The 12,826-nt window shown below is 37.3% G+C and overlaps 1 protein-coding gene across 2 annotated transcripts in view; it reads right to left on the bottom strand.

Moving 5' to 3' along the window:
* Window positions 1–12,826, bottom strand: part of LOC128996293 (kinesin-like protein Klp10A) — a 101,481-nt gene that overhangs the window by 26,888 nt on the left and 61,767 nt on the right. For both annotated transcript variants that reach the window (XM_054421517.1, XM_054421518.1), the window contains exon 2: window positions 2,363–2,457. In XM_054421517.1, coding sequence (XP_054277492.1) covers window positions 2,363–2,457 — 95 coding nt within the window. The remainder of the gene's footprint in view (window positions 1–2,362; window positions 2,458–12,826) is intronic.

Here is a 12,826-nt window from a genome sequence, read left to right as displayed (position 1 = left end):
GCCGTGGCAATGAAAATAACAGTCACAATGGTAGGAGGGAAGTTATTGGGCTATTGGCTCCTAACTGCAGTTAAGCTCATTACTCTATTGTCTGCTTGTTCGCGCAGAACACTATTTTGCGATTTACAATTTGGATTTATGACTCTGCCTCAAAAGATTATAAAAAAACACAACTAAATGATTTGGAATTTTTTTTTAATTTCAAATATTTTATGAGTAATTAATTTTTTACAGAAATTAATAGACCTGTTTGTGATTTGTATAAACCTAATTAGAAAGATTTGCTCATTTAACACAAACTCTACAAATCTGATCAAAATTACTTTAAATAACTGACATTTGCAGACTTGTATACCTGAAATCATTAATGCAGATTAAAATTATAAGGACTTTTCATGCATTATAAGACGAGATAGCACAAAAGGTTGAAAGTTAACTCATGAGAAAACTTGAGGTTAAAGAGAGGACATGAAAAATGAATTTCTGCTCCAAGAAAGGTCTTTAAAAGAAACTTTCGTACCCAAAAGTGAAATTTTTAAGAACTTGTGATCACAGGAATGACTTTAAAAAACTTACATCGAAGGTAGGAAATTTGTTAGAAGAAATTGGAGTTCAAAGAGCAGACTTTAGTAGAAACTTCAAATCAAAAGATTGACTTTTGGATGAACTTGAAATTAAAGGGTAATATTTGACAAAACTTAATATTAAGGGTGGATGTTGAGAGAAGTTCAATACCAAACAAAAGCAGGATATGAATAAACCTGAAGTTATTGAAGAGTGAACTTATGGAGAAAATTTAGATTAAATGGTGGACTTTTTTAGAAACATAAGGCCATTAAGTATCAATTTTGTAGAAAATTAAGATCAAAGGTAGGACGTTTGAAGAAACTTAAGATCAAAATAGACCTTTTGGAAAAATTGAATTAAATATGGAGTTTAAGAGAAACTTTAGTTCCAGGCATGGCATTTTTAAGTAACTTCATGTCCACTAGAGGACTTTGAGAAAAACATAGGATCAGCAAGCGGAATTTTTGAGATCTTTGAGGTCCAAGAAATTACTAAGGAGAACATTGAAGGTAGTAATTAGTCTGAACAACTATGAGTCCCAACAATGGAAAACTTGTACGAATATTCAGATTCAAAAATTAATTTTGATTGAGAACTTTTAAATCAAACTAGGGTTTAAAAGATTGATTCCAGGATTACTTATTTTACAAAATCTATTATAGTGTTTTAGGAAACTTTGATCAAGTGCACATTTTCATAGCTATTAAAAACAGATTTTTGATTTATTTTTTCCAAAGAACTATTTATGCATTGTTTTAGCGAATTTCCCTATAGGGAAGTAGCTATTACCGTAGGTCTCATGGTAAGACCTAGGCCCGGGACCCATTTACTTTTTCATTTTGATGTCCCCAGAGGCCAAAAACACCATTCGTTCAAATTTTTATATATCTATATATAGATATATATATATATGTGTCCATCCGCACGATAACTTGAGTAATTTTTGTCCGATTTTGATAAAATTTGGTTTGAAGGTGTAAGGCGGGATAAACTTGAACGAGTTCGCGAACCAGCATGATCGGACTATGGGAACAGGGGTTTATAGGGGGGTTTTATGGGGTAAAAATAGGTTTTTCCCATTTTTGACCCTAAAAACACACAATTTCACAATTTCTTTTTAAACCATTTTGTAGAGCTTAAAAAAACAAATAATTTAGTATATTGAAGCGTTATTATGCGGCTAATTGTTACGGAGAAAATTCAAAAAAATTGTAATTTTAAAATTCCCATGTTATTCTTATGGAGAATAAGTCAACTGTTGTAGTTTGCTTGTTTATGAACATATTTTGATCATATTTGGAAAATACATTAATTTCTTACTAAACCACAGTACCTTTTAACATTTTACATTAAAAAAAACTTTTTTACCCTCCCTGTTGCAGCAAACCTAAGTACTCATTAAACTAATTCTGTTTAAAAAGGGAATAAATGTGATATTTTTAAGGAGTCATTTTAGTTTAAATCCAATCAGGAAAATGGAAATTCGCTAAGTCTGCAGGTTTGCTGCGGCGGGGGTATTTACCAGTAGTTTAGTCATCTATGGCTGGGCGGTAAAATGGATGATTTGTTCACCTTGTCACTCAGTGCCCAGTTTCATCTTGGGAAAAGTCAGTAGTTTTAATTAAAAACTTGACTCAGATATCCTTGATCATTTGACATTTAATAAATGGTCCTGAATAAAGAGCCAGCAGATACCAGTAATCAGCAAAGCTATTTGAAACTACTCCTTCAGCCATCTTCGTCTTAAAACACACATCCAATGTATAATCTAATCTAAAATCTAATGTCAAATTACCTCTTTGCCCTTGGTTTCTCCATGCTCGAACCATTCGACAGTAACACATCGTGTGGCCTGGTTGACTCCAGAGACAACTGCAGGATGCACCCTTCCTGTAACAAGGAACAACATAATGCTCATCAAATCTATTTAGCACAGTAGAGATAGTAAGAATCTCAGAGTGTGAGACACATTGCACACGGTAAGATACAAAAAGAATTGTCAGGTTTCAGTTGCAAATAGTGCTTACGTTTTTGTATAGACTCTCAGTCTGAAGATCTAGATTATCCTTCCAGGATTTGTAAATGGTTCACTCTAACTCTCATTGTTAACCTTGTTTGATTTTTCTCATATTGGTGATCCTGGACACCTGGTTTATCACGGACACCGCTGATATTAACTAAATACACAAGACATTCTATCCTTATAGGCTGACAGTTATAAGAAAGGTGGTGTACAAAATTAACCTAAACTTGTCCAACAATCATAGTCATAGAATTTATTGTTATTTCAATGAAAAATACCATGGTGCCTGTGTTCCATATAGTTGCTAGATCTACTAGGTATTCAAAGTCAATGGTATAATCCTTCAATGATCCAACAGGTTCTAATTCCTCAGGTTAAATTCAATAAGGACCTAGAACTCAAAAACGGATTGAGCTAAAACGGATTGTAAGGCTCAAAAACTACCCTTTAAAAACCTTAACTTTTGGGAAACTAGGCTGGGTATTCAACTAGGCTGAGCGTGTCTATGCTCACATGGCTCAATCCGTTTCCGAACGTTCAATTTTAGCTTGATCTAGGATACTTCTTAATCCTACCATACAGCAAAGCTTACAACTCCAGCTGACAAATAGCTGAGACCCCCCTGATTCAACCCTTCTGATTGCTTGAGAGATTTTTTCCCAAAATCCCCTAGTAATTCCCATACTGTAGCTATTAAAACTACTGAAGAAAAAAAATCAACTTCACTCCACTTTTAAGCAGTATAAATGAACGTTTGAGGAGCAATTAACCGGATAGTTTAAGTGTGGAAAGTGAAATGATCTTTACTCTCTACATGAGACAATGCTAACCGTGTGAACCTAGTACAAAGTGCATTAATCAGCTGGGATCTGGGCCAATGTAACACACATCAGCTGATCTCTCCAACACTCTGATTAGTGGAGGGAGATTTCCAGTGCAGGAAAACAGCTGTTTTCAATACATACATTGCAGCGGATCATTGATAAACTGAAGTCAATAACATAAGCTATTCAACGCCCTTACTTAACATTATTTGTCAGATTTTGATATAGAAAATAATCAAGTTATTTACCAATACTATATTAGCAGGTATTGTTAAGACAATAATCCCACAAAGACAATTTTCTGTTAATTCACTACCACTGATTTTTTATTGCAATTCCTTTAATTCAACACCAGAATTTAGTCCTATAAGTTCTAATGATGAGATAAGCTAACATGTTTGAGAAAACCGTCTTTTCGTTTCATAGATAGATATTCCAACGGGCGGATTAAAAACAAAAGGTTGTGGAAGCTACTCAGAAAAAACATAGTCCCAGACTTATTGTTTTATGATATCACCCTAGTATAATAAATATATAAACATTGCTCACAATAAAAGATTAAGAACTTGCAATGTGTTTGGAAAAGTTTATAAAAATTCAATTTTTTTAAGTTCAAATAAAACTTAAGTACATCAAGATCAACTGAAAAAGTGGGCAAGCCAAATACTTCAGTCTACCCACACTAAAAGAATAAGGACCACAATGTTAAGTAGGCCCTATATTAAATTTGTAGAGAATCTAATATTAAAATCAAAATAATGTAATAACATAATTTGTGGATTAGTCCATAAGGTAGACACAATTCGAAATAAATGATCCATACTTGCAATAAGGTTTTTCTATGAAATATCCGTTTTTCAGCTGCTCTACTTCAAGCATATAAGGGATCCTTTAAAATGCCGTAGTCCTATTGACAGATTTTTACAATTGAGGTGCCATTGTAAAACTTACAATGTTGAGTGAGGTGACAAAAAAGTACAGTAATTTGAATTTCCTTTCGGATATCCCCCCGAATGGTTTTTTTAAGTTAGCTTTAGATATTCAGTGATCCTAACCACTTTTCTTTAAAACGGACTGGACTTTTAAACTTTTCTTTAAATGTGAAAAGACGATCTTTCAGGTAAATGTTTACACACTAATATTGTAAACAAGAGACAACACAGTTTGCATTATTAATTCGCTTTTCCTCAGAATCTATAGAGTTTGATTCTGAGGAAAAGCGAATTAATAATGCAAACTGTGTTGTCTCTTGCTTACAATATTAGTGTGTAAACATTTACCTGAAAGATCGTCTTTTAAAAGTGGTTATAAAGTGTGGTGGTGGTTATAAAGTGGTTTTGATAGCAAAATGCACATTTTCAACATTAAATAGTAACTTCAGCACGTGAGTAACTCAATTCCTCCAAACAAACAAAATTTTATATCCTAAAAAATTAAATTCAAATTCAAAAGTCTATTACACTACTAGATATGTGATTCAATAAAAAAATCCTAACTACAAAAACATCCTACCTATAGGTGTCACAAGTACAGCAGCCTTGAGCGCATCCTTATCAGTCAAGTCCTTATCACCGATCACCACCTTATCACCGGTAGCAGACTGGTCACCGAGCTTATCACCGTCAGTCCCGACCGTATCCCCCTTGTCCTTGGTCTTCCAACAGCGACACAGCCAGGCCATCCTCCAAAGTGACTCGTTCCCGTCCAATTAACAACCGTTTCCCATCCGCTGTACACCGGATGGCCGTATCGCGGTGTGCGATGCGATAAATCGACTGTAAACTATCGAATCGAATCTAAAACGATAATCGATAAATTTGATCGTACGAAAACTAAAAAGTTTGTTTAACTGGCCGCAAATAGGTTTGTTAGGCAATGAAAATTGTTTTAACCATCCATATTTTGTCAGTTACTCATTTCTATGTTGAAGATAATATCGAACAATGCAATTTGTATCATTTAGCACATGAATCACATATTAGCAGAATATGTGTTAAACTATTTAAAATCTTTAAAACAACACCACACACGCGCGTGAGGCTGAACATGAATGTGGCTTTGTTACAAAGACCAGCTGTCTATTGGGCAAAGACCATTAATTAAAAACACAATTATCCAGATCAGCTGAGTCTAAAGCTAGGGTTTCCAAGATCACGCCAGCGTATCTGTCCGGCTTGATGTCCGTTGGCGCTAATTTTTGTCCGGCAGATGTCCGATCAAGCTCGGCGTGAGAGTGGTTTGCAAGAAAGCGGACATTCGCAGTTTTTACACATTTTTACAAGAATCCTCACAGAGTCCTACACTTGTCCGCTCGGCGTGCACGCCAGAAATGGTTTAACGTGGATTCATAGTCAATGGTGCCACGCTCTGGACTCACGCCGGACAGATGGCGGGAAAACTCATGTCCGGCGTGATCGCTCGCGCTTGGAACCCGCACCCATATAAAAACACGGCTTCAATTTAAACTTGATTACGTAATCACGCTTGTCCATTCACGCTGTCCGCCCGGCGTGATCTTGGAAACCCTAGCTTAAATTTTAAACACGTTACTAACTTTTTTCAGGATCGAACTGGTGATTTTCTGAATACGGAGAGCACATGACCACTCATTATGGTTCAGGTATATCTGATAGCGAAACTATATGGCTATCAGCAACGCTTAGAAGTGTTTAGAAGTGAGCTAACCAGCGGTAAAAATTCCCAAACTACGAGATATTACAAATACAATATAGTTTCGACTGTGCTCATAAAATTTTGTCTCGAAACGCAAATTTATGTCCACTTGTCCATTTTACTTTATAATAATAAATCTACATTTCCATAAGGTAGATCAATATCGATAGTTGAGTATCGAATACAAGCATCGACTCGGCGATGTTCCGATAGTACCAAAGGTCGAGGACGATCGCGCACCACGGGACCTTGTCCCACAAGTTGGGAGCCAAGTTCAGCTTCCTTTTAAGGGACTACTTTTCTCCTCCACATCTGGGACCAAAATCACTCAGGATCGCGGCCTAATGCCTTTAAAAAATGGTAAATTCTTTTGAAATAGTCAAATAGAGCTAATTCAAGGGAAGCGGTTTGGTGAAAACAAACGCTAGGGTAGGGAGATAGATTAAAAAGATATTTGATTCTTATGGTTGTATTCTTCCATATTTGAATTGCCTCGTTGGATGCTAGGAACAATTTAAAAGATTTATACAATACTTGCAAATTTTCCCAGCTGTATAATAGTGTTACACTATTTAAGATATATTTTTAAGTGCAATAATACTTAAATTACATAACAGCATTTCAATCAGCTAAAGATACTAGTGTAGATGTGTTGAAGCCAAAGTCATAGGCACGAAACCCCTCCATATACTACGTTTTTTCATTGTCTACAGTCATGATTTTTGTCACTATACATAACTTTTTTCTTTAAACAACCTATCCATCTTGTATTATTCAGATACAACCTCCAGCCTGATCTTCTGTCGGTCCCCGCAACCTCTGGCTTTCTTTATCCATTCCATTGTCATTTACCACTAATTTTAAATGCTATGTATACGGAAATAAACGGAAGAATGGACATTAATTTTTAATGCAAAAGAATATTGAACACGCCTTCCTTTGATAAATTTACAGATAGCTTCTGTTAAATTACGTACACATGATTTGTATTGTGGATTGCAGCAGATCCATTTAATTCAAAGGAGGGAGGTTTTTCCTAACCCTCGAAAAAAACTCGACACCTGAATAAATTATCATCCTGGGATTTGGCAAGAGGGTAAGTTTAAGGGTGAGGGTGTGCGATCGGCAATAAATTTCGTCTGAAGGAAAACAGAGGGACAAGATTTTCTTCAAACACTTCGTCCCTTGCTAGAGGGAAGGTTGTACATATTGACGTAATGCACAAACGTGTCAATTTTTCACCTTATCATTTGAAATACGAATACTGATTTAAAACGTTATTAACTGTAGCCTTGTGTATTACCATTGACTATGAACCTTTGGCCAAAAGCTCTCCAACGAATTCGACTCCTATCGACCACTTTGAAAGTAATTAGAATTGAGCAATTTAATTACTGTAGCAGGTTAGGTTTACCAACAAAGTATGAGTCAGTGATGAACATTCCAATTAAATGAAAAATATTAATATCTCACAGAGATGCCTAATTTTATTATCTTACACAGGAAAGACAAACACTAAACTCATATCATCCATATGATCGAGTTAGCATAATCTCCGAGATCCGGCCAAGAATTACCGAAAACACTACTAGGGTATTTTGTTATTTCACGGTGTTTTTATACTAAATACCGACTTTTCAAAATTGATTTTAACTCCAGATAAGAGCAATGTTGTGACTTAATTGTCCAAAAACTTAATTAAATATGTTGAACGTGGGGTACATAACACTTAACACTGTCTTCCCAATATTGGTGTAACATATAACGGACTCTGCATCACCGTTACACTACTGTTTTACCGTCCTCCGGTCCTCCGGACAACCGTGACAATCCATCGTCCACGTAGTGCAAACCTGTGTTGCGGACACACTAAACATATACAGTCGAACGTCGGAGCTATAACACTGTCTTCTCAATATTGGTGTAACATATAACGGACTCTGTATCACCGTTACACTACTGTTTTACCGTCCTCCGGTCCTCCGGACAACCGTGACAATCCATCGTCCACGTAGTGCAAACCTGTGTTGCGGACACACTAAACATATACAGTCGAACGTCGGAGCTATAACACTGTCTTCCCAATATTGGTGTAACATATAACGGACTCTGCATCACCGTTACACTACTGTTTTACCGTCCTCCGGTCCTCCGGACAACCGTGACAATCCATCGTCCACGTAGTGCAAACCTGTGTTGCGGACACACTAAACATATACAGTCGAACGTCGGAGCTATAACACTGTCTTCTCAATATTGGTGTAACATATAACGGACTCTGCATCACCGTTACACTACTGTTTTACCGTCCTCCGGTCCTCCGGACAACCGTGACAATCCATCGTCCACGTAGTGCAAACCTGTGTTGCGGACACACTAAACATATACAGTCGAACGTCGGAGCTATAACACTGTCTTCTCAATATTGGTGTAACATATAACGGACTCTGTATCACCGTTACACTACTGTTTTACCGTCCTCCGGTCCTCCGTACAACCGTGACAATCCATCGTCCACGTAGTGCAAACCTGTGTTGCGGACACACTAAACATATACAGTCGAACGTCGGAGCTATAACACTGTCTTCTCAATATTGGTGTAACATATAACGGACTCTGCATCACCGTTACACTACTGTTTTACCGTCCTCCGGTCCTCCGGACAACCGTGACAATCCATCGTCCACGTAGTGCAAACCTGTGTTGCGGACACACTAAACATATACAGTCGAACGTCGGAGCTATAACACTGTCTTCTCAATATTGGTGTAACATATAACGGACTCTGCATCACCGTTACACTACTGTTTTACCGTCCTCCGGTCCTCCGTACAACCGTGACAATCCATCGTCCACGTAGTGCAAACCTGTGTTGCGGACACACTAAACATATACAGTCGAACGTCGGAGCTATAACACTGTCTTCTCAATATTGGTGTAACATATAACGGACTCTGTATCACCGTTACACTACTGTTTTACCGTCCTCCGGTCCTCCGTACAACCGTGACAATCCATCGTCCACGTAGTGCAAACCTGTGTTGCGGACACACTAAACATATACAGTCGAACGTCGGAGCTATAACACTGTCTTCTCAATATTGGTGTAACATATAACGGACTCTGCATCACCGTTACACTACTGTTTTACCGTCCTCCGGTCCTCCGTACAACCGTGACAATCCATCGTCCACGTAGTGCAAACCTGTGTTGCGGACACACTAAACATATACAGTCGAACGTCGGAGCTATAACACTGTCTTCTCAATATTGGTGTAACATATAACGGACTCTGTATCACCGTTACACTACTGTTTTACCGTCCTCCGGTCCTCCGGACAACCGTGACAATCCATCGTCCACGTAGTGCAAACCTGTGTTGCGGACACACTAAACATATACAGTCGAACGTCGGAGCTATAATACTGTCTTCTCAATATTGGTGTAACATATAACGGACTCTGTATCACCGTTACACTACTGTTTTACCGTCCTCCGGTCCTCCGGACAACCGTGACAATCCATCGTCCACGTAGTGCAAACCTGTGTTGCGGACACACTAAACATATACAGTCGAACGTCGGAGCTATAACACTGTCTTCTCAATATTGGTGTAACATATAACGGACTCTGCATCACCGTTACACTACTGTTTTACCGTCCTCCGGTCCTCCGGACAACCGTGACAATCCATCGTCCACGTAGTGCAAACCTGTGTTGCGGACACACTAAACATATACAGTCGAACGTCGGAGCTATAATACTGTCTTCTCAATATTGGTGTAACATATAACGGACTCTGTATCACCGTTACACTACTGTTTTACCGTCCTCCGGTCCTCCGGACAACCGTGACAATCCATCGTCCACGTAGTGCAAACCTGTGTTGCGGACACACTAAACATATACAGTCGAACGTCGGAGCTATAATACTGTCTTCTCAATATTGGTGTAACATATAACGGACTCTGTATCACCGTTACACTACTGTTTTACCGTCCTCCGGACAACCGTGACAATCCATCGTCCACGTAGTGCAAACCTGTGTTGCGGACACACAACGCTCCGATGCTCTTCTCATTTCCCGGCGAGAACACTTCTGAGCATTCATAGTTATATATTTACCGTCGACGACATTTTAATAACACAACAAAGCATAAAAAACCCCTCCTTATAGATTTATTATCCATTCACAACTATAAAATAAACTCACTTTCTCTTTGTTAGTTTACTGACATTTTGATTGTAGAGTAGCCTCTGTATCATTATTATTACAATGGTAGTAGGTTAAATTACCTGCATCGCCAAGTGATCGCCTGTTGTAGTTTGATGGTTTCGTTTTAAGTTAACGTGAACATTTAGCAACATTAATATTTCCGATCTTTACTTTAATATTAACCGATCTTCACAACGTCCAAGTTGAAGAAGATTGATGTTGTAATGTACACATATATTTGACAAATAAAGCCACCAAATCAGTCCAAATCCATTAAATATTCTGTGAATGTACCAAAGAACAAACACGTTCCCTCTAGGCCCGAATCACTCACATAGATATTATAAATACATCAACCCTGTTGATCAGGTTAAAACAATTTAAATGTTAGTTCAGTTTATGTGAAAGGTGTTTTTGATTTACTATTTTCTTATAACGTAATTATCAACTGACCTATAAAGTATTTTAACTTAATATAACAACCCATGTGTAAACAATAGCGTAACCTCTCGTATTTTAATTAAATGCTAAAGCACAAATAGTAAAATCTACTCTAGAGAGAAACATTTCGCTCATATTCACTTGAACGTCACATTATTAAAACAGACTTTATGTTTTACAATGGATTACGAAATCTACTTGCACCAAAGTGGGAAAAAATTACGTTTCACTTTATGATTTCAAGATAACTATGAACTGTGTATGAATGCAGGGTGAGTGTATATCGTGTAGCTTTCCTGACTAAATCAGCTGTTTCTTAGCCAGGACCATTTGTTAAGCCCTATCAACAAGAACAGCTGCGTCAAGTTATCTCTGGATTAAAGGGGTGTTGGCCTATAAAACAATTAACAGAATTTGTGGTTTTAAATACTCAAATAACTCAGGGTAAAATGCAATCAAAGCAAATTTTACGAACAAGCTGATTTTACATGCTGACATTTATTCACGGAAAACACGATTTCACATTTCCGTTTGGGACACGGTCGCCATATTGAAAATCCATTGCTCGTAAATTGTTTACATACCTAGACATATATACTAACTATATTTACAAGGTACATAATATATATTCATAATTACCGCAGTAAACTGATATGTTATAACCGAATACAAAGTGTATAAGATAATACATTAAAAAAATGGTCACAGCATCAAGTAACCAACTATAAATGTCAATATCCGCATTCTTATGCAAACACAATGCACCTAATTCTAAAATAGCGATCCACAGACGAAACTCTACAGTAATTAATTACAATGAAAAACTAAACCAAATACATTTAAAGACTATTCAACTACCAACAACACACTGTCACTTGCAAAGCACGACCCCATTCTACAGGGTGTTTCCAAATTGTCTCAGGGATATATTTTGTGAACTTGTTCCTTGGGCTAAGACAATCATAAAATGTCCTATACTGCTCTGCAAAATAACAAATAATAAACAATATGGAAGTCCTATTAAATTGGGTAACCAATTGTAGAAGAAAACTGATAACTCGGTTTTGTCATCCGATTTTAACAAAAAAGGTCTAATTTGATTTGGATTTAATTTTTTTTATCGTTTTGAACTGAAAAAGAATTTTCTTAATATTTACGGTTTTCATGAAATTTGGCATTAAAGATTTTAAATGGCTGCCATATTGAAACGACTTGAGATATTGAAAGGAAACTGTGTAAGCTCTTTTTACCTACTACAATATACAATTATATCAATTTTGAAATGTCTATCTTGAAAAATGTTTAAGTTAATCACAAACAGACCGACAAACAGAAATCTAGGCATTTAAGACCCATACTTATAGTGGTAGCAAAACGGGAGTGTCGATGGAGACCAGGTCAAGTACCTTAAAACGCACGCACCCCCACAGGTCTCCATCGGCACTCCCGTTTTGCTACCACTGTATATGACATTTTAGGTTTGTCTTAGCCCAAGGAACAAGTCCACAAAATCCAGATAATTTAGAAACAGCCTGTATAACCCGAGCAGCTAAAACGTATACACACTCCCATTCTGAACTTATTCACAATTTAACTCTACAAAGCTACTAGATACTACCTGAGTCCTGAAGGAAAGCCCCTGGACGACTGGGACCGTCACGGTGGGTTGACGTAATCGAGCAAGGAATCGCTCGGACGCGGTGCCTGGCCATGTCGCCGCTCAACACTTTCCCCATCATCTCCTATCACCTCTATTGTGCCTTGTGCCACTGTACGGATGTTTCGAAATCTGTGTATGGTTGCAGAAATTGAAATGTCTGTACACTATGTGGAGTTAGGGACGATACCGATTTCATAGGTTGGGCTAATCAACGGTCCAGACTGGATTCGGTAGTATTTAATCACTAACGGACCACAAATTGAAGAGAATCGCGGCAATTTATATTCACAATAGATAACTCAGCAAAACAATTTACGAACAATAATATAAACAAACAGTTTTTAAGACAGCAAGAACTTTCGAATGAAACTTCCTAAACAAAAAGGAATCTATATAATTAATACGCTACATGAAACTTTGTC

Source organism: Macrosteles quadrilineatus, unplaced genomic scaffold, assembly GCF_028750875.1.
Source record: "Macrosteles quadrilineatus isolate MER2022 unplaced genomic scaffold, UCM_ALF_1.0 Scaffold_6__1_contigs__length_79288215, whole genome shotgun sequence".
Lineage (NCBI taxonomy): Eukaryota > Metazoa > Arthropoda > Insecta > Hemiptera > Cicadellidae > Macrosteles > Macrosteles quadrilineatus.
Note: the sequence above shows the minus strand (reverse complement) of the source record. Positions and strands in the feature narration are given on the sequence as shown.